Source organism: Coturnix japonica, chromosome 13, assembly GCF_054131305.1.
Source record: "Coturnix japonica strain WE chromosome 13, WE-NBRP24, whole genome shotgun sequence".
NCBI classification, from domain to species: Eukaryota; Metazoa; Chordata; class Aves; order Galliformes; family Phasianidae; genus Coturnix; species Coturnix japonica.
The window spans coordinates 1,105,138-1,126,213 of NC_140675.1; the positions used below are offsets into that span (position 1 = coordinate 1,105,138).

General features: G+C 43.2%; 1 protein-coding gene across 3 annotated transcripts in view; it reads right to left on the reverse strand.

Moving 5' to 3' along the window:
* The window catches only part of LOC146758546 (obscurin-like), a 29,597-nt gene extending 10,905 nt beyond the window's left edge, over window positions 1–18,692 (reverse strand). The window contains exons 1-4 of one of the 3 annotated variants that reach the window (XM_085514558.1): window positions 18,182–18,692; window positions 17,268–17,537; window positions 16,375–16,622; window positions 14,624–14,792 (exon numbers count right to left, since the gene is read on the reverse strand). In XM_085514558.1, the coding sequence (XP_085370684.1) occupies window positions 16,573–16,622; window positions 17,268–17,537; window positions 18,182–18,431 (570 nt within the window). In that variant the 5' untranslated portion in view covers window positions 18,432–18,692 and the 3' untranslated portion in view covers window positions 14,624–14,792; window positions 16,375–16,572. Of the gene's footprint in view, window positions 1–9,312; window positions 14,793–16,374; window positions 16,623–17,267; window positions 17,538–18,181 lie in introns of those variants that run through there. The other 2 variants (XM_085514557.1, XM_085514559.1) reach the window with 2 other exon arrangements.
* Window positions 18,693–21,076: the final 2,384 nt, after the last annotated feature.

Sequence of the window (21,076 nt, forward strand, 5' to 3'; positions counted from 1 at the left end):
GGTGTGTGCTGCAGAAGACTGCAAGAGTAAGAATTCATGAGTAGCCATAGTTATACATCTTGCTGAACAGATTCATTTCCCAATTTTAAAATGGCATTTGTTTTGTCATGTTTCTCATCACCATTAGTGCATAATGGGACACTGTGCATCAGTTTAAATGAATTCATAATGAGTGCTGTAGCAAGTCTATTGAATAGGAGATAAATAGGTGATTATTCTGACTCTGCTCTGATGAATGGGATTACTTATGGAGTTATGTGCCACTTCCACAACCTTTTATGGAGAGAGATACCATAAATCAGAGCAGACTGGGTGACCCATTAGATGTCATAGCCAAAAAAGAGGAGGACTGACTACAAGAAGTAAACCAGAAAGGACTGACAATGCTAGATGCCAGCTAGCACAGATCAAAGAAGACTGATGAAATGTGAAGACATAATGTGGAGACTTGGGTGACCAGGACCCTCTTAAGGGAGTAATGTAAGGATGCAATGAGAAAAGGAAAGAAATGAAGGACTTGAGACTGGTACAAGGCAAGCTTTAGGAGAGTCATGGGCACATTCACAGGAAGGTGCATCCTTCCAGCATTTCCCTCTGGGCTTGAGGGAAATGAAATTAATGGTGGGGAAAGGAAGGGAAAGAGCAGGGAGATGCCGTAATATGTATGTTCACTTTTACACAAAGGTAGAAGAAATGAATTAGTGAGAATTTAGCAATGATATCTAGAAAGTTAGAAGGTAAATGATGTGAAGTGGCCACAGATGTATGATTATTTCCTGAGGACATCAGCTGAATGGATGATGGATATTGTTGCCCAACATTTAAAGAGGGGATGCAGGCTGTAAGAAACACAGAAATGGCTGTGCTTTGGACAGATGATCAGGAACAAGGGAGAATGGACCTGAGGTCCTGGAATCAGAGATGAGAACAGATATCTTGGGTGGAAGGAACACAACAGACAAGGTATAACATCCAGGACACAGTCTGACCTGCTAGCATTAAGAGAAAATGGCATGAGTAGGAGGAGGTGCTGGGCATAAAGTGTGTGATTTGTACCATACAGGATAATAGTTCTGAGAAAAGCACTTCACAGGGAGCATGTCACATTGCAAGGCATCACAGGAGACAGGTAAAGCTGTCATTCAACTACTTACAAAGGCTGACAAAGATAAAGAAAAATTTTCCAAAGTACCCTCTGAAAGCAAAATAAAACTCAATTTCAGACAGCTTAACGATATTTCATCACGTTTTTGTGGACACTGAAGCATGATCAGAACTAAAATTCAACTTGGTTAAGAAGTGAGAAGAGAGATGGGAGTTCCTAGGAAGAGCCCGGCTGATTCATCTGCACTTTGATGCTGGAAGGAGAGCTGATACTAATGTGCAATGAGTAGTTTTGGGACAGTCTCTGGAGATACAGAAAGATCGGCTGAACTTTGGTGGCAAGGACATGCCCCAGGGAACCACCATGTGCCAAGGGAGAGGGGACTCAGATCAGGGGATGAGGTCACTTCCCACTTGGAGAGATTTGTTTCACATTTGAAATATTGTAATAAAAACTCTGAAGTTTTTGCTGTGCTGTAAGAGAGATCCTTCTCATACTGGCAATTGTGACATTGTGGGAAACTTCTAGAACAGACTGGGAGCAGGTGGTCTAAATGGCAGTGCGGGCTGGCCACAGGATATGTAGCATAGTCTCTGGTGCAAAAAGTAGCAGTGACTTTAGTTTGGCAAATAGCATGGGTGGCATGGAAAACCTGAAACCACAGAAAAATGCTGAATCATTAATAGTAACTATAAATGACTGGAATGAGTGTATATAAGGGAGAACTCATACATATATTTTAAGAAAACATAAGCATTACTGTACAGGCCTTACTAACAATGAAGTTTGGTTGTATAATGCTGAAATTTTATGTTTGACTAAGAGATTCCCACAGGAATGAAAGTAGAGAAGGGTTACGGCTGCAGTCAGTGACTGTCTGGACTTAATGAGCCAGAAGATATGAACAGAAGAGCTTCTGCGTCAACACGATGAGCCACTGGTCAGACTCAGTATGGATCACATTTGAGTCCCAAAGGCACTGAGCAGTGTACATTCCTCCAGTGTCACAGGCTGGGCAAACTGCTCAGATGTTTTCCTTCTGGATGAATGTCAGTTTTCCAGCTGCAGGGTATATCCCATACTCAGAGAGTCGGCCTGGTATTGTCCCCCATAGCACTTCTGACCAGAGCTTCTGTCCTTCCCAAACACTGCTCTAAATACATGTCTGGCTCCTGACCCACAGAGCAAGTGGGTCGCAGTCAGACTGCAGTGATATGCCCCCACCTGGAGATGAGCAGGATCTCATGGTCACAGCAGGAAATACCCCAGACTGCCAGCACCCTGACAGGCAGAAAAGATGTTCAGGCAGAGACAGACAGTCAATGAAGTAGTCCCTCAGAGACTGAATACATGTCCCAGGTGTAAGGGATACTACAAGAGGACCATGAGAGATTGCTTGACAAGTTGGCAGTGCGGTGCTGCCTGAGATGGAGCTCACATCTCCTTACTGAAGGAGTGACAGATACGGTTAAAAAGAGTTGGAAGATGCACATTGCACTGTGTCCTAGGGTCCTAGCAGCAAAGACTGCCCTTATTTCTGTTGTCAAATACACATTCTCCCCCAAGGGCAGCTGGTATCTTACATATGCCAAGCACTCAAAAATGCTGCTCTGTCACCGTGTCATGGTCTGGTCTCATAGAGAAGTTTATTAGAGTGCCTCTCTATTCTTCAAAGAATAACTCTGTATCATTTACAGAAGGCTTAGGAATGCCATGTGTAATGTGTGCTTTAAGTATTTGTTTGTTCTTACTTGAGCATGGCTTTTGATGTAGGTCTACCCATTACATAAAAGCCAGTAAGCTAGAAAAGGATGAAAGAAAATGAAATGGTCTGTATCATACCATTCTGTATAGTATTTGTGTATACTGAATATTTCATTTATTCTGTAATCTGCAGATAGTTTGAAATTGAAAAGCCAGGCTATTGCAATGGCAGCCCTTTTGTTCTTGGAATGAGTTTGGCTTACTCAAGCAAAGCAAGTGAGCACCTGATTAAAGGCAATATCTATCTTTAAGGAAAAAGGCTGTCATTCTGTTGAGCTATTGAGCAACTCCCAAATTTATTTAGCACTGTACATGACAGGAGCATGAATGGACTTCTTCCTGTGAGATGCAGTCACATCCATGGCAAAGTCAAGTCCCCACTGTCCTGTCACTGGAGGGGAGCCCAGGAGCAGTGGGGGCTCTGGGGCATATGCAGACACAGCACTTGGGATGTGAGCACACAGAGCAATGCCCAGAGTCCATGGGGTAGGAGAACCATACTTAGGACACAGGTTCAGGGAAAACCCGAAGTGATGTGCCAGAAGAAATACCACATGGGTAGATGAGTGGGATGTGCAGCCTCAGAGCAGTAATCCTCGGGGCTGGAAATGAGAGGATCTGGATAGGAAATGTCCCATCCCTGGAGACAGCCCTGGGAAACCTGATCTAGCTGTGGATTTCCTCATTCACTGCAGGGGGGGTTGAACTAGATGGCCTTCAGAAATCCTTTCCAACTCTAAGGATTCTATGATTCCAAAAAGGAGAACCAAGTCACAGAAAACAACCCAGTGCATGGGATACTGGCTGAGCAGGACCATAGGCAACCCAGTGCCCTCAAAGTCTATGGTGGTAAGAAACTCTTTACTCACTGCAATATTCCTGGAAATCTGGTGTTGTTCCTAAAATGCAAAGCATGGCTGAGATTTCCTGGAATGAGAGAAGAGAGTGAATGTCTGGAGAACAAGTGGTGCTTCCCTCCTCCCATATATATACATATGTAAATAGCTTGTGACCCTGAGAAAGGCAATTCACAAGGAAAAGTGAAGAAGATACATAAAAACCTTTTAATCTTAGCAGGAAAAGATGCATTATGGAGAATGAACAAAAGTGTTCTTTCCATAGCAAGAGCTTCTATTTTATTTACTTACTTCGGTTTAAACAATAACTTGTTGCTTTCTTATTTTGAGACAAGATGTAGGATTCAGAACTATGATGATCAGAAACGTGGTTAATATTCAGCACAAAAGTGCAGAAGGCTGATTTTTTTCACTGAGAGAACTTCACACACCCCAGCACTTCACTGGAGGCTGCTAACCCTGCAGACAGTCCCACAGCCAGAGTAGCACCGCCCCTCATCTGCTGGGAGGGGCACTTCAAGTTCTGAATGCTGAGGTACAAGTAAGCAAAGAGCACAAGGAAGAGGAACAATCCCCACCTTCTGGAATTCGCACCCAGCAGGGGGCCAAGGCACTCTAGGACTCCTCTCTCCACTCATTGCTTCCTTGGCAGCTGGAGAAGAGAAGGAGAGTCACAAGGAGCCACGTGAAAGCACTGCAGCATCTCTCCAGACTGCATTCATCAAATCCCACAAGCTGAACCTAGCTCTCTTCTATAGCGTGAACTGTGTGCTCAAGAGCAATGCTCTATGCAGGCAGGATGCAGAGGCAGGTAGTCAAGTAGAAAAAGATGGACTGTACAGGATTAGCACAAAAGACACCAAGCTGAGTGGTACGGTTGACATGGAGGAAGGAAGGGATGCCATTTGGAGGGACCTTGACAGACTTGAAAGGTGGGCCCGGGTGAACCTAATGAGGTTCAACACAGCAAAGTGCAACGTTTTGCACTAGGGCCAGAAGAACCCCAGGCACCTGTACAGGCTGGGAGGAGTGGTCCTTGAGAGCAGCTCGGCAGAGAAGGACCTGGGGGTCCTGATGGACAAGAGACTCAACATGAGCCAGCAGTGCGCTCTGGCAGCTTGGAAAGCAAATGGGATCCTGGGCTCCATCAGGAGAAGGGTGGTCAGCAGGGATAGGGAGGTGATTATCTCTCTCTACTCTGCTCATGTGAGGCCCCATCTGGAGTACTGTGTCCAGGTGTGGAGCCCTCAGTACAAGAAAGACATGGAGATTTTGGAAAGGGTCCAGAGGAGGGCCACGAAGATGATCAGGGGGCTGGAGCACCTCCCCTATGAGGACAGGCTGAGGGAGTTGGGTTTGTTCAGCCTGGAGAAGAGAAGGCTGCGGGGTGACCTCATTGCAGCCTTTCAGTACCTGAAGGGAACCTGTAACCAGGAGGGGAGTAAACTCTTTGAAAGGACCACTAATAGCAGGACAAGGGAAAATGGTTTTAAGTTGAAAAAGAGGGAAGATTCAGGTTGGATGTTAGGGGGAAGTTCTTCACTAGGAGAGTGGTGAGGTCCTGGAACAGGCTGCCCAGTGAGGTTGTTGATGCCCCGTCCCTGGAGGTGTTCAAGGCCAGCTTGGACGGGGTCCTGGGCAACCTGATCTAGTAAATGTGGAAGTTTGGTGGCCCTGCCAGGCAGGGGGGTTGGAGCTTCATGAACCTTGAGGTCCCTTCCAACCCGGGTCATTCCGTGATTCTGTGAAAAGAGACTGAGTTGGGGTATCTGAGATCCTCATGAGAACCAGCAGTCATGTCATGGTTTTGTAATTTTGTAATTTTGCTATCAGTATTCCACATCATAACATCATGTCAAGTATGGATACTTCTGTTGAATGTGCAGTCCACAGAAGAAGACTACATATCCCAGAGAACAACAGGAGTAACAATAAGTCACGGGACCAGGACTCTATATAATCTCGTTCCCAGGCTGGAGTGCCCTCCTTCTTCTCTCGAACTTCTCGGAGAGTGGGAAGCGTTACAGCCGTGTCGCCTAGAGTTCACAGTAGGCCTCTCGGTTTTCGGAGACTCTCTCTCTCTCTCTGTTTCGTTCGATTTTGTTAGCCTTAATTATATTATATTGTGTTATCTTGCATTTCGATATCATATTTAGTAAAATAAGTTTTTCCTCCTTAGATTGTCGCTGTTTTATCCCACTCCCCTTTTCCCCCTCCTTTCCAGGCCCCGGGGGGGGGCCGTGGGGTGGCTTCCCCTGTCACGGGCATAGGTAAATCTAAGTAACCCGTGACAGATTTTTTGGTGGAGAATGCGGGCAAAGAGCTTTTTAGCTTTTAGAACAACTCTCTCTTTGCTCTTAAAGAGCTTCGTTACGGGAGTGTTGGGAGTGTTATCTTTCCGTAGCTGCTCACGGAGAACGTGATCTGGCACACCCAGACCAGTCTGGTTACAAGAGAGGGGAAGAGGCCAGAGAAGTCCCATTTTTAATCTCACAGGTTTTATAGGATTTTAGGCAATATCCATGAGATTTTATTGAGCAGAAAGAATTTTTACATTTCTGATTGCAACAGTTTCTGAGATCATTCTGCTCAAATCTCATCAGACCTCTGTATTCAGAAGTTCATCTGCTTGCAGAAAGTGATCAGACTTCAGCAAAGTGAGAGTACAAATGGGAGGAAACAAACATGTCAGCTAATGGACAATGGAGCCAGGAGTCTTAGCAGTAATCAAAGAAAAGCACTGTGAGCAGTGCAGGAAAGTGACATACCCCTCTCAATATTATAGATCAGCTTTTACTGAACTCAGCAGAGCTGTCTCAAGCTTTAACTCCAATGATATCTGCAGAGCTATCACTACTTTCAGTGTACCTTTCAGTGAAGGTGAAATAACATCCACAAAGAAAGTGTAACTCCAAAGCGAAAGGCTGAGCAGACACTTCATACAGAAGCACAGCTCCTGGCCCACGCACTACTCACTGCTTGGTCCCACTGGGTGCAGGACTCACCTGCAGGCCAGACCTAACACATCTGGCAAGCACGGTTCATCAGACTGCTAATGGAAAGCAAAGCTGCCCATTACATGCTCTCTGATGTGCTGCAGATACAGAAAAATGAACATATAAAATAAGATCACTATCAACTAATTTCCCATTGGTGTTTTTTGTTTTGTTTGTTTGTTTGTTTTTGTTTGTTTGTTTGTTTTTTAAATAGAGAAAACTCTCTGGAGAAGGGAGAAAGAATGTTTAAATATTGATTTAATACAGAGAATGGTCTGATGGTAATACATTTTCAGAAACACTCTTAATGGAAGGCTCCATCACAGTCATACACTGCTTCTAACAAACGCTTGGGCAGAGTGTTTCTCTCATTCCTGAGGTATAAGCACACAGAACAAAGCAGAAATTTTTCTCTAACTCCATAGTTATACTATGTTCCATGGGCTGCATCTGGCCTGTGGATTGTTGTTCCTGATCTATATGTTATTTTACCTCACTTTATATTATCTTGCTCCTGTTTCTTTAAGATATTCCATATTTTAAAATGTCATGTTTGTGTCCTTTAGATTTGGCATAAGAAGCAGCTGGAACTGGGCTATCTCCTCTAGCTGAAGTAGGGCTCATTTAACACAACATATTTCACTTCTTCCCATATGCTGCACACCCACAGCATTACACAGCTATTTTTCCTCCAAGAGAAAGCACACCCAACTCACAGCCTCCACACCTGTTTTAGCTCCTGTATCCAGACTAATCAAAAGAGGCTCCACAGAAGATAAGAGAGCAGTCAGACATCCTCTGTTTACTGATTTACACATCACACAGCCTAGCCTTGTGAAAGCAATGTTGAAGAAATGTAATCGGTTTATTTGCACTGTGACAGCCGCGTAAACCACAGAAAGGAATGTGACAAATGAAGCCATTAGCTGTGCTGTGCAGGGAGTGAATACATTACACTTCCAATTACCAAAGTAGATAATACATTCCTTAAATAGGCTGGCACTGAAGCCCAGAGCCATTGTCATGGCACCACTGAGCATCCCTAGCAAGGCACTGGGTGAGAGCACTTCCCCTGAGGACAGGCCCCAGATGAGGCAGGAGGTGATGGCCAATCTGGGCTCATGAGGTGCTATCAGGGATGGGGCTGACACCACACATAGGGGTGGCAGGAGAACAGGGGCTACACAGTGCATATCACTGCTGGAGCAGTTGGGGTTGCTGTAGGGAGAAGTCCTGGATCCAATGATCCTGACATCAGAGATACTCTTGTGGCATTTAAACTGATAGGACCCATATACAAAACGATTCAGGCAGCTTTTGCTCATTAAGGGATACAGTGTGGTACACAGCAGCCCTGAAAAATCTCTGCTTCTGTCTAGCAAACACTAAGGGCCTCTGAGCCACTAATCTGACTGTGAAGTTAAGAAGTTAAAGCATAGTGCCACTTAACCTTGCTGTGAGGAGACTGCATGCCTTCATGCATCTCAGCAGCTATGCTCCTTGGTGCTCTGTCAGTGAACCCCATGGCTATGCAGTGCAATGGGCACTATGTGCTTGGGGCTGCATGGACACTGCACCCACCCGTCTGAAGTAAGAACCCTGACCTCCTAGTAGCCACCCCATGCCCCCATCTCTCCAGCTCCTGAATTCTTCACACTGCACTGTGTTCCTCCAGCTGGGACCCACAGCTCAGAAACTGGACAAGAAATGTCAGAGCCATGTGGATTAAAAGGCACCTCAGGAAATTCCCCCGCTTTGTACAGGCCAGCAAAAGTTCTGCTGCCACCGAAGTTGTCATTGGCTGTGGGGGGTGGAGGAGGGGGGAAGGCTGGGCAGTGTTTCTAGAGGCACACAGCATACTTGTGCTGCTCACAGCAAAGAGGACCTTAGAGAGACTGAAGCTGTGCAGCCTCTTAGCTTCTCGTTTCATAACCCATTAACTTTACAGACACTGTCCAGACTGCCTGCTCCAGATGAAAGGTCTCTGATTATCTTTCCAGGTAAATTAATGCCTGACATATTTTGTTATTAGGCTTTGAAAGGCCTAATAAATAAATTTACTAGACAATTTCTTCATTCAGTATTGCAGTTTAAACCAATAGACAACAGCAGAGAAATGGTTCATTGAAGCTAACTGCCAAATAGCTGGTATCATGATGCAAATCAACCCTGAACAGTGCCCAGCAACACTTCTGGTCCACCTCACAGCACACAAATACAACTCCTGCACACTGCCTTCTTTGTGCACAGGCTGCTGCAGTCTCCATTCAGCTGAGCAAAGGCTCAGAGCTTCTGTCCTCCCCCTTTCAGTACAGTTATCCCTCACTGGGGGCACAGAGCACGTACAGTCCAGTGGTCCAGTGGAGAGGCCACAGCCCCCAGAAGTGTGAGGAAGGGACTGGGCTGCACCACAGCAGAGCTGGGTGCTGTGCTGGGAATCATCTTTTCTAAGCTGATATTGCAAATGGACCACTGAGATGATCCCTCATACATCAAAGCCTGAATTCCCATTAGCTGTTGAAAACTATTTAAAAATTACTCTCAAAATACTTCTCCTTAGTTCAAAAGTAGACAAGGCAGATATTAGAGATGTCAGAGAAGACACTTCTTTATTCCCAGTGGAAATGTTATTTGTACCTTCTAAACACCAGAGCTATTACAATAAACAATTCCATGCAAATAGGAGATATTTATGAGCAAAGAGGCACTCATGGGAATGAAATTATGAACACAGGTTCTTATTCTTAAAATAGTCCCTATTTTATGCAGATTAAAATTCTCCCTTGAACTATTCCCGTCCCTGTTCCCACCCCAGCACAGGTCAGGAGGAGTCAGCCCCAGGCCATGCCACCCAGCCCCTGCCTGGCACAGCTGGGCTCCTACCAGCCCGATCACCAGCTGCTCCAGGCTGCAACCAAACCTGCTGCCTCTGGTGTGCCTGTCATGCTTATCACTGGTTAACAGGCCAAGAGAAGCTGCTGAACCAATGTTCTTGGCCTGTCTCACAGCAATCTCATGCAAGTCTCAAGTAGTAGTAGCCATAAATGATTAATTTTCAGCAACATGAGACAGGACTCCATCTGCATTGCTCTATACCATGGCTGTTACTATATTCTGTTCTACAAGATTTAGTATTAGCCTCATGCATCTGTGAGAAAGATTAAACAAACAAACAAAAAAATAAAAATAATTAAAATATCAACCAACACAAATGACCATGTCTAACTGAGAAGCAATGATTTTGAAGGAAATGAGTTTTAAGATACCACTGAAAGTTGCTAACAAATCTGAACCCTTACAAATACATCATCAAAATGCATCGGGAAGAGATACTTCTACTCAACAATTCCATTTGATTGTTTTGAATTTGGTTCTAGGAAGGCTGTTTTTTTGTTGTTGTTGTTGTTTGTTTTTTTGAGGGAGAAACAGAAAGAGAGAGGAATACTTAAACAAAATATCTTGATAATCCATGAGCTTATGTTTGGAAGAAAAAAAGGGTACTTTGAAAGAGTGACCTTACAGCAAATTTGCCAGTAACAGTGGTATTTCCCAGGCAACCAGCACTGCACTTGCCCTCAGCTCTGCCCTGGGCAACAACTGGCACAAGCAGGTCAGGACCTGGGCAGCAGACATCCACACTGCCATCAGGCTCCCACCTGAGGGTAGCCTTCCATCCCTCCAAGATGGTTTTTACTTGGGCACCTGCATCTTCACTGTAGAACATGTGCTCAGCTTTGAAGTCTATGGAAGGGGGTCACTTTTTCTGCAACATAGCCATAGCCTAAAAATGAGCATAATATAATAACCACATGAACTTTGTTCTTTAATACCTTTGGTGTTCTCAAAAATCATGCTATTCACAAATAAAAGCACAGTTGACAACATCAAATTACCAAAAGGGAATGAGCTCTGAACATAAACAGAAGCTGGGGGACACAAATACATCTTGATACCTAAGGACATTTTGTACAGACAGAACAGCTACATTCCTGGGACGGGGACATGAAATTAAATGACTTTATGTAGTCAACTACAACTCTGTATTCACAGACAGGGAACAACTGGACATTGCATTTCACCATGCTGGAGTGGACAAGCTGTTCTCCCACACCGTATACTCAGACCTTTCTACTACCACAGTGTTGCTCATCATTCTCTTCCCTGCTTGCCTTGCTGCCCCAGCACCTTGCTGTCTTGGAGATGTGTAAGAAACATTCCTTGGAGACAGTAACTACAAGACAGACAGAGCTCTCCAGTTAAACCTTCAACTTGACAGCTTTTCCCACTGGAAAGATCATTTTGTAGGTCCTTTCCAACCTTGTGATTCTATAAGTCTATGAAAGGGCACAGTGGGAATAGCACAGTATCTCCTGGGCTCAAAGGACCCTTTTAACTCCCAGAGCCCCTGCAAAAGGCTTGGGAGTGTCTGTCACACTGCATCCTTATGGTTGTTCTCCCACAGCAAAGAGGTGGCTTGGTTGATGATAGCACTGTTGGATTAAAGCTCACTGGCCTTTGGTCACTTACACTGCACCTGGTACTGAGCTGGTGTTCAGAAGGGCCACCCACAGTCCCCATTTCTGCCAAGTGGTTTTCCCCATTTATCTGAGCTTGAACTCCTGTATCCATAAAACAGGATTAAAACAGACCTATGCTGTTGTGCACAGAAATCCATAAAGAAACAATGCTGGTTATTGGAAAGACACAAATGCTCTCAAGTATGTGTGCAAAACAGTAGTAAATATTTTAATAAGGTATTAATGGTTGACTTAAAAGGCACTATGCTAATCTACAAAGAGCAAGACCGATGTGTCTACTTTCAACACAGGATTCTACACTCCTAATGGTCCTGTAATTTTCAGCTAAAGCCTGTTTCTGGAGGATTATCAATTGTCTCTCATAGGCATTACTTATAGAAAATTCTCAGGAACACTGTGCATATTTTAGCAGAGCCTGAATTATACAGAGAACATGCCTTATTTTCGTATCTATAGGAATAACTGGCTTCTGTGTCATTGTGTGCATAGGTTTTAAATTGTGGATCATCACATCAGTATCCTCCATGAACCTTAAATGCTTGTAAACATTCTACTTAGTAATGAATCTACATTTAATATAAATGTTTTTTTTCCTGAAGTTTATTCTAGGAAGAAAAGAACAGAAATTCTCATAATAAAAAATAAATTGTAGGTAAATCATATTCTTAAACTTCATATACTATTATATTTCATAACTTAAATTCTACAAATCTTGTATTAATTAAGCAAATTTTAAGAAAATGAGATCAAAGCAGAGAGTACACAAAGCCAAGCATTTGTAGTTATAGCCTATGAAAGTCTAACAGTTCTCTCCTTATTTCCTTAAGGTAGTAAAGAGAACCATAAAACCACTGGTTGGAAGGGCTACCAGCCTGTTCAGTTGCTCACACTATGTTATGAACTCTCAGAAAGGCCTGATAAGGCATTGCCCAGGCAGACGATCTGCCCAGAACCAGACGATCTATATTAAAATACACGGCCTAACGCCATTGGCACCGTCTGGGAACCCCGGCTCTCTCCCAGCGGTGAACCGAGCCCAGCCCTGAGCCCGGCACAGAGCGACGGAATTTTCTTCTCCTTTGCAAGAAGCTCCGGAGCTGCTGCGCTCCACGAGTGCCATCTGCTGGCACTGCTGCGCATTGCCCGGGCGGCCCCGGCTCGGCTCAAGGGCAAATTGTTGTGAACTCCCTCGGATAGACAGCTATGTTAGCTGGATAATCACAGCTGCGATGCCACCAAGAGGCATTTTGCCATCCAGCTGTAATTCTGTTATTCAAAAGGTAACTGTCAAATCACTGAAATCACATCCAGTTTAATTTAAACCAACTCTCTACTGCCCCCACCCTTTACCTGCAGAAGAAATCAATTTAGAAGGCTAGAGGAAACCTAGAAAAGTATCTCATCGCTTTAGTTATGCCAAGAAACTAAAACCTGTTTTGGTAGTCTGTGTTTCACAGACTTCCAAGAGTATTGTGGAATATTACTGCCTTGGAATGGAAAGATTTACAACCAGAAAGCCTACGAGTTATTACAAAAACAACACATTAGTTAGAGGATTTACTGTTGCAATTAGGCTCTCAGATGTGCGACATTCGGGCAAAACAAACAAACAAACCAAAACAGAAGGAAGTGCAATTGCCATGCATACAGACAGCCAGAACAACAAGAATACGTTTTCTTTAACAGAAGAAGAATTGCTGTAGAAGGTAAGTAAAATAGTGAAAGAGAATGGCTACGCTCATGTCAGTAGATTTGAACAAATTATACTGGATATGGCTCAATGAATTTGTTAGCGCATTTCTGTATGGAACATCTGAAAAAAGGTGTATCCAAATCCAGAATTATCTTTAAAATGCTAGCTAGCAAACAGCAAAACTATTGCATTTATCTTACTGAAAACACAGATGCAGCACAAGTCAGCATTACACTGTACACAATCAGGAGGTGCTACATTTGATTTTCAGCTTTCCCCTGGAAATGAACCCACAGATTTGCAGAGAATGACACACTCATAACATCAGGCACTATCCCAATCACCTCATCCAAGTATAACTCAAAACAAGGCCTGACTTGATGTCCTCCGAGTTCATATAGAAACGCACTGCTTCAGTAGTATATTCATAGACTGTAGTCCATGATCCCCCACCCCCCTTCCACACATAAAAGACAGAATACCTTCTAAGATTAATGTAACCAATTAATTGCTGATAGGAACCTCCTCCTTTACCCAGCTGCCTCTGAGAGCATCTGTATTTGAAACACCATGCCAGAACAACTTCATCTCACTTTATAGTGAACCTGTTCTGAGGAACAGATGGTACATAGAGGATGTGCTGCACTGCACCCACAAAAATCCACTGCCTGCAAGCACAGCAGATTAATGGCCTTTCACAAATTATTAGTACATCCCCATTTTTCAGGTGTCAGATAGATGTTGCCTGAAATGTTATTGCTAGTACTCTAGAAATCCAACATCTACTCTATTTTCTTTCTTGTTATTTCTGGCAAAATATGTAATTTATGTCTTCCAAGCCATCTAAACTGCAATGTATTGACAGCCAGACAAACAAATGTGCTGGAAAGCAGATGCAAACAGACACATTCTTAATATATCTATAGTTAGGAAGAAAGAGGTCAAGTAAAGCCAACTGTTGCACAAGATACACTTTGGATTTAGTTCAGAGAAAGCTATGAGGAAGTTTTAATGTCACTTTCTTCATTAACTGTAATCTGGTCCACCTGAGGAGAAATGTGGAAGTCAACAAAAGCTAAGGTAAGAGCTTGCTCCTTCAGTCTTCCTGGCTCTGAATGAAAAGAAGAAGAACATACCAAGAAATCTTGCAGAGGAAAAAATAATCAGCTGGGATTTCAGTGAGAATTCCCAAGTGTACCTCAAGTTCAGGTTTCTGGGCATTACTTACACTGAACCCTGTGCAGTCAGATGTACAGTTGGAATAAGGCAAGAATAGTTATGTATGGTTAGAATAATACAAGAACAGTAATGTACAGTTGGAATAACACAAGAACAGTTGTAAATAAATAATCAGATGTTATCTATGGGAAAAACTCATCAACTCTGAGGCCTTCAGACAAGATGGAAAAGGTTGAGTCTTGCCACAAAGGAGCGATCTCCAGAAAGAGATGCTGCCTTAGTGGTCAGCCCTTAAATGAAATCTAGGAGAGATCTCTGTCCTTTTCCTCAAAGGCAATACCAGCTGATCAATAACTGTTCCACACTTTGGACAGCCAGAGCTAATGATATTGTATATAGCTACATAGTATCAACCTTCTATTTCTATCCAGTTATAATCTTATGCGCACTTATTAAAATTAAATTGAATGCAATCACTTACAACTCCTGACCTGAATTATCTCTGCTTCACGTCAGACCTCTTCAGCACAGCACTAGGGATTAACTAGCATTGTAGAAGCACAGTATGGGCAAGGAGTCCAGGACATTGAGAGTGTAGCCTCCCTGACTGCTTGGTGTCCCACTACAGTGCTGTGACCTTCCTGACAGCATGAAGAAATTCTGGAACAAGAGAACAGCTTCACTGCATTAGTAATAGTCATTACACTTCTTTTTCCTCATATATTTCCCTCCTAGCCTTTAGAAATCTACAGGAATATTTTCAGAGCATCAAGCCTAAATTCATACTTGCAAAATCCATCCACATTTCTCCTGTAATTACAGCACACAGAGCAGTGCTGACAACCTGAAGTCTTTTGAGGCTCCTGTCCCATTGATCTGGACACTAAACAGGGGAAAGCTACTGTGGACGTTAGTGGATTCACAGCTGTATACCCAAATTTTCCTGTGCTCAAACTCATTTCTTTGTTTGGGAAGCTGAAAAGGAATTGAAGAGCATCAGTTAAATATTTCATGTTGTGCTGGAATGTATAATTCATGATCAAATCCTTGAGAAAGAAACAGATAAGATGGAGCTGCAAAAGCTTTAAATGAAGTATTTTCTTTTTGTAGTAAACTGACTGCTGAAAAAGTGCTTTTCTTCTTTTCTATTGGTATTATAATGAGAATTAAAAACGTGATAGAAGTAAGAAATGCACTAAATGGATTTGAACAGTTATTCACTTATACATTTTGTTGATTGATGCAATTAATGTTTTATACATGCTTTTCCAAAGGTACCCTGTTGTACTGAGTTCCTCCACATATCACTACCTCCCATAGGAATGGGATGCATTGGCCTCAACGTTTAAACAACCCCATGTGTTGTTCTTTTATTGTAGTAAGCTCGAGGAGTCACAGGGGCTATTTAGCAGTGCTTTTGGAACACAGCTTTTGGAACTGGTTCACTCCGTTAAAGCTGATTTGGTGGTTTCCAAAATCTGAACTTTCCTCCCCTTCTCCAGCTGGACACCCCTATCTCCCTCAGCCTCTCCTGATAGCAGAGTTGCTCTAACTTCTGTATCTTCTTGGTGGCCCTGCAGTGGACTCTGCAGCAGCTCTGTGTCTCTCTTGTACTGGGGAGTAGAAGACATAAGCAGACTACTTCAGATACGGCCTCACCAGTGTGGAGTAGAGGGGAAGGAGCTCTTCCCTCCTGCTTGCTTGAGCACTGAACTTAACAAAAACACTGGGATATGAACATTTCTTGTTTTCTGGTTGTTGGGCTTTTGGGGTCTGTTGTTGTTTATTTGGCTGGTTGGCTTGGAAAGTTCAATACCATTATACATGCGCTGGTAGGATCTCATCTGATAAACTGCATATAGTTTTGATTACACATATTCAATATAGACTAATTCAGATTGCCATCTTTTCCTGGCTCACTAACAACCAAGATCATAGAACCATAGAATGATCACAGAATCATAGAGTGGCCTGAGTAGGAAAGGACCTCAAAGAGTATCTAGTTTTAAACCCCCTGTCAAGGGGCCACCAACCACCAGACCAGGCTGCCCAGATCCACATCACACTGGAGAATCATTCGGTTTCCAGATTATTTTAAGGAAAAGATTTTAATCCATCGTATTTTCTGAAAACTAAGAATTGATCCTGCTCAAGGAAACAGAAGAGAAAAACATCACCCACAGGCTGCAGATATTTACCTCGACTTCTCTACATGCCATCCCCAGTGTGCTTTTCAACTCACCTTGCACAGTGACCCTGGCTTTTGTTATGGAGTCCTCTGTCTCACAGGGGTACTCCCCACTGTCCTTGGCAGTAGAGTCATGGATGATCAGAATGGCCCCAGTTCCCTCCTGCTGCAAGTCGTACTTCTGGCTTTTTCTGATTGCTTTGCCATCCTTGTACCACCTGATGTTCAAATCCGGTTTTGACAGCTCACTGCTCAGGCTGATGTCTTATCCTCCAGCTGTTTTGAAACCTCAGTAGGTTTTCCTGGAAGAAAACATTGCTTTTGGAGTAACATACACTTAGGGTAGGATGCCTCTCTCAAAATACATGCATCTACATGCTGGAGATAAGTTAGAGAGGCACTTGCAACAGACGCCATCCTACAGCCAGCAGTAATCTGCAAAGTATAGACAATAGAATTCCAGGCAGCATTTATTCTCTCTTAAATCTACCCCATTGAGGATGATGAACCATGTCTGAAAACTGCCTCTCTCTTCTCTCCACTCATCACACTGGGAGCCTCGGATGATGCTCTCAGATGCACATGCTCTAGATAGGAATTTGTTGTACAGCTAGATGATGTGAAGGCCATCCCTTCAGCTTATACTTAGAGGATATTTGCTCCCACAGTTCCACAGTTCCCTCAACAGATCATTCCTGATTTACTGTTAATGGAACAAGCTGTAGTGAGATGCCCATTTCCAACACTACCCCAGTGCTTTGGGTAGTTCTCACATTTGTGTAAAATGTTTCCTCCTTTTACTTATTTTTAAGAGAAATTCTCAGTGCTTTGAGGTTCAAGTAGAAGGTTGCTATTCACTTTAACCATATTATGAGTTAGCTCTCACGACAATCTTATCAGAAGACAGTTGAAGGAATCAGGCCCCAGAATCTCTCCCATCTCATTACCTTTCACAGACAGAGAGGCTTTGGAGGTTAGACCACGGGCAGTAAAAACGACTTCCTCAGTGTCCGTAGGAGTCACACTTTTGATAATGAGAGTATATTTCCGACTCACGTTAGAAGCTTTAAATCGCCCACCACTTTCCACTCTGCTTCCAGTCAGTGTCCACTTGAACTCATCAATGCTTTCATGGGACAGAATGCATTCAAAAGTACAATCTTCTCCCTCCTGGATTTCAGTGTTTTTCAGCCATTTGGTAATGCCACTATTCAGCTCTGGAAGGTAAGAGATAGGTTAGTATGAGGTTTATATGGAGAAAAGGCATTTGTGACTGACATGAGTAGCAGTACTGGTGTTTTAACTCAGGATTTGCAGAACATGGCTGTGTTCCTTACTGATGTATTCTCTAAGACATTCTCCACTCAGAATTACCAGAAAGCTATAAAAAAAAAGAGACGTGAATCTCTTGTCTTTGCTCTGGAAGAACTACAATTAGAGCAGCTCAGTCCATGGAGCAGAATGAAGATTCAATGAGCTACAGAGGGAACAACCTAACAGAGAGGACAACTCTAGGATGCTGCGTGAGAAAAAGGGTTTTGCCTATGACAAGAAATTAACTGTTTCTATTAGCTAATTTGTTACCATCCTACCCCTACTGGTGTTCAAACGATTTCTCCATTTTAGGGATGTTTAGAAAGGAAATATTTCCAGGACATTCTTGACATGTTTGGTGATTTTCATGGCAAAATGAGATACATTTACATCAAAAGCAATGGGAATTTTCCAGACATCACTGTGCTAAATTGCAGTAATACACTTCTATTGTAGAAACTAGTAAGGCTCGTGGGGGAATAGGTGTAAGACATAGTGACCATACTGAATGTGCTTTTAGCACTCCTTTACTTTCCACAGTACTTACCCTGAATGCCGACCTTTGATTTGGCAACATCACTGCCAATATCACAGGTATAGAAACCTGCATCTGACTTCTCAAGGTCATGGATAAGGGGATATAGGGTCTTCCCAGACTGTACCAGCTCATACTTGTTGCCAGAAGTGAGCACAACACCGTCCTTCTTCCACACTGGTTTGACCTTCTCTTTAGAGACTTCGCATTCCAATTTAATCACACCCCGCTCCTCACCAAAAACATCATCCAAGGACTTCATGAAGACAGCAGGCTTCTCTGCAATTAAAAAGGCAAAACAGAACAATGTGATACAGAAGTTGAGACATTTCCAGTTGCTTTCAGATTTTTAAAGAGGGATAAATAAATCTTTACCAGCACTGACAACACCAATATAGAACATAAAGCGGTTTCATGTGTGTTGACTGAATGCACTTTATGGAATTCTGAACTAATCAGTAGGAGAATACAGGGAACAGGAGGGACAGCCTGCATTGCCTTGGGTGGGACTGATATCATATGAAGTAATTGGGATGCAGCTCTTCTAAAGCTGGAGAGCTGGCATTGCCCTCACATGGAGCAGAGCTCATACAGCAGGCCTCAGGATTAAGAGGATAAGCTGCTGAACACTTTTGATTTTCCTGTTTTATTGACTCCTTTTATCTATCTTCTATTTCACACATCAGATGTTTATACTGGGGAAAAAACTTCCACCCAATGCAAAAGAAACGAGAAAGAGGAAATCCTTAAAACTCTGAGCGCATAGAGTAAAAGAGCTTAATTGCTGGGGAGAGCAGATTAGAATCAGAGTACCTTTAGAATTGGAAGAGACCCTTAAAGGCCATCTAGCCCAGATCCCCTGCAATAAACAGGGACATTCACAGCTAGATCAGGTTGCTCACAGCCTGGTCATTAGTCATCCCAGAGGCAAAACACACACTGAATGATCTCTCCCTGCAGTCATAAATCCTTGGAGACAACAGCATTGACACTGCATGTTACTGAAGCAGTAAAAGAAACTGCTCTTGTAACTCTCCTTGTGCTAAATAAAATGATGATAAAAAGCAATGGAATGCTTTGGCAGGACACCAAAACCATCCTCCTTCGTTGATATCTGCTGCAATGGAACCTTCCACTGGAAGAAAGCCTCTGATGACTTGTCACCCCAGAGAGGTCAGCTTTAGAAGCAGGATTGCTGCACAATAGAATGAACTGGAGCTCCTTAGCATCTCTTACATCCAGGAGGGGTGTGATCAGACCCACCTATCACCTTCAGGTGCGCTTTCTGACACCTTGTCTGACTTCACTGTCACTGTGCCAGCATCCTCAGGCTTAACCTGCTTCATTGTCAGTGTGCAGCAATTGCCAACGTTCTTGATGTCATTGTAATTGTTGGTGTAAAGGAGGTTGCCATTCAGGAACCATTCCACGTCCTCGTCATCATGGGACAGCTCGCAGGAGAAGACAGCAGAGCTCTCTTCTTCAATTTCCACATCCTGCAGGTGCTTCGTTACTTCTACATTGCGAGCTGTGGGGAAACAAGGTGAACTGTTACCACTGTTACTATAAATCATACTGGGATGTGGTAGAATGGTAGGACTAGATGATCTTTGTGTAATCTTCTCAGTGAACATTATACGTTTATAAATTTAGCAGGAGAGAATGGCAGAAATCAACCCCAAGAAGAGAAATCTGACGTGAAATAGGACATGGAAGAGGCCACCCTCCCTGCTCATACCTTCAGCTGTCAGCGTGGCCTCAGTCTCTGCAATTCCTGCCTTGCACTTGTACACACCAGCATCATCGGGCTTCAGCTTCAGAATCTTGAGCTCTGCTGAATGCTTATCCCTCTTGATCTTGTACTTCTCAGAGGGCTTGATGAGTGTGTGGCCTTTGAACCATTTCACAACCTTTGGAGAAGGCCTGAAGTCACAGGACAGGATGACAGAATGATGTTCCAAAGCTGTCTTGTCCTCCAACTTCCTGGTGATTTCTATATGGTAATCTGCAAAGCAGGGGTGGAAGAGAAGAAAGGATGAGGACAATTGGAAGAAGAGCAAAGTCTCTTGCATGTATTCCATTCCAATTAATGTCAAGTTCACAATGGTTCTTTGAACGACTCTAAAGATAAAACAAACGATTGTCTATAGGGAATGCCATTGACTACATTTCTATAAAGTAATACTGTATATTATCTACCAAATGCAAGGTCCACCTCTTGTTCTGTGCTTATTAAATTGCTCCCAATTGTTGAGGCTTTTATTCAAATAAGAGTGAGTTGAAAATATAACAAGTACTTTAGGGTGTGAATGGAGACTCTTATGCTGGGGACAACAGCAGATAAAAAGCCTGCAAGTTTCTTTCAGATGAAATCAATGACAAACTGCATCAAATTTAGGTGCTACCAAACTTAACCTTGTCTAGTTCAGAAATACAATTAATTTCACCTGATCTGACTTCTTTGCTATAGCCAAGGACAAAACCTCAGCTCTGTAGATCTGAATAGTAAGCACATCACAGCTATTCAAACAGATCTTTGCACAGTGCAGTGTTTTCAAAGCCTGGATATGTTACCTCTGACAAGCAGATTGGCTGTGGATTTTGATTTGCCAATTGAGAACTGAATGGTGCTTGTCATATCAGTGGTGGTTTTCAGTATGGTCAGCTGGTGGATGGTGCCTTCTTGCTGCATAATCAAGTTTCTGCCAGCCTGTAAGACTTCCCCACGTAGGAATACCACTTGGGAGGTTTCACAGAAGGAATGGATATCTCACATTCAAATTTGGCTTTTTCAGGCTCAGTCACATCCTCATCACACAGCTCCTTTACTAGATTAATGGATTGCTCTTAAAGAAGGATGGAACAAGAGAAAGCAGAGATTTAGAAGGAATGTAAAAAACCCTTACA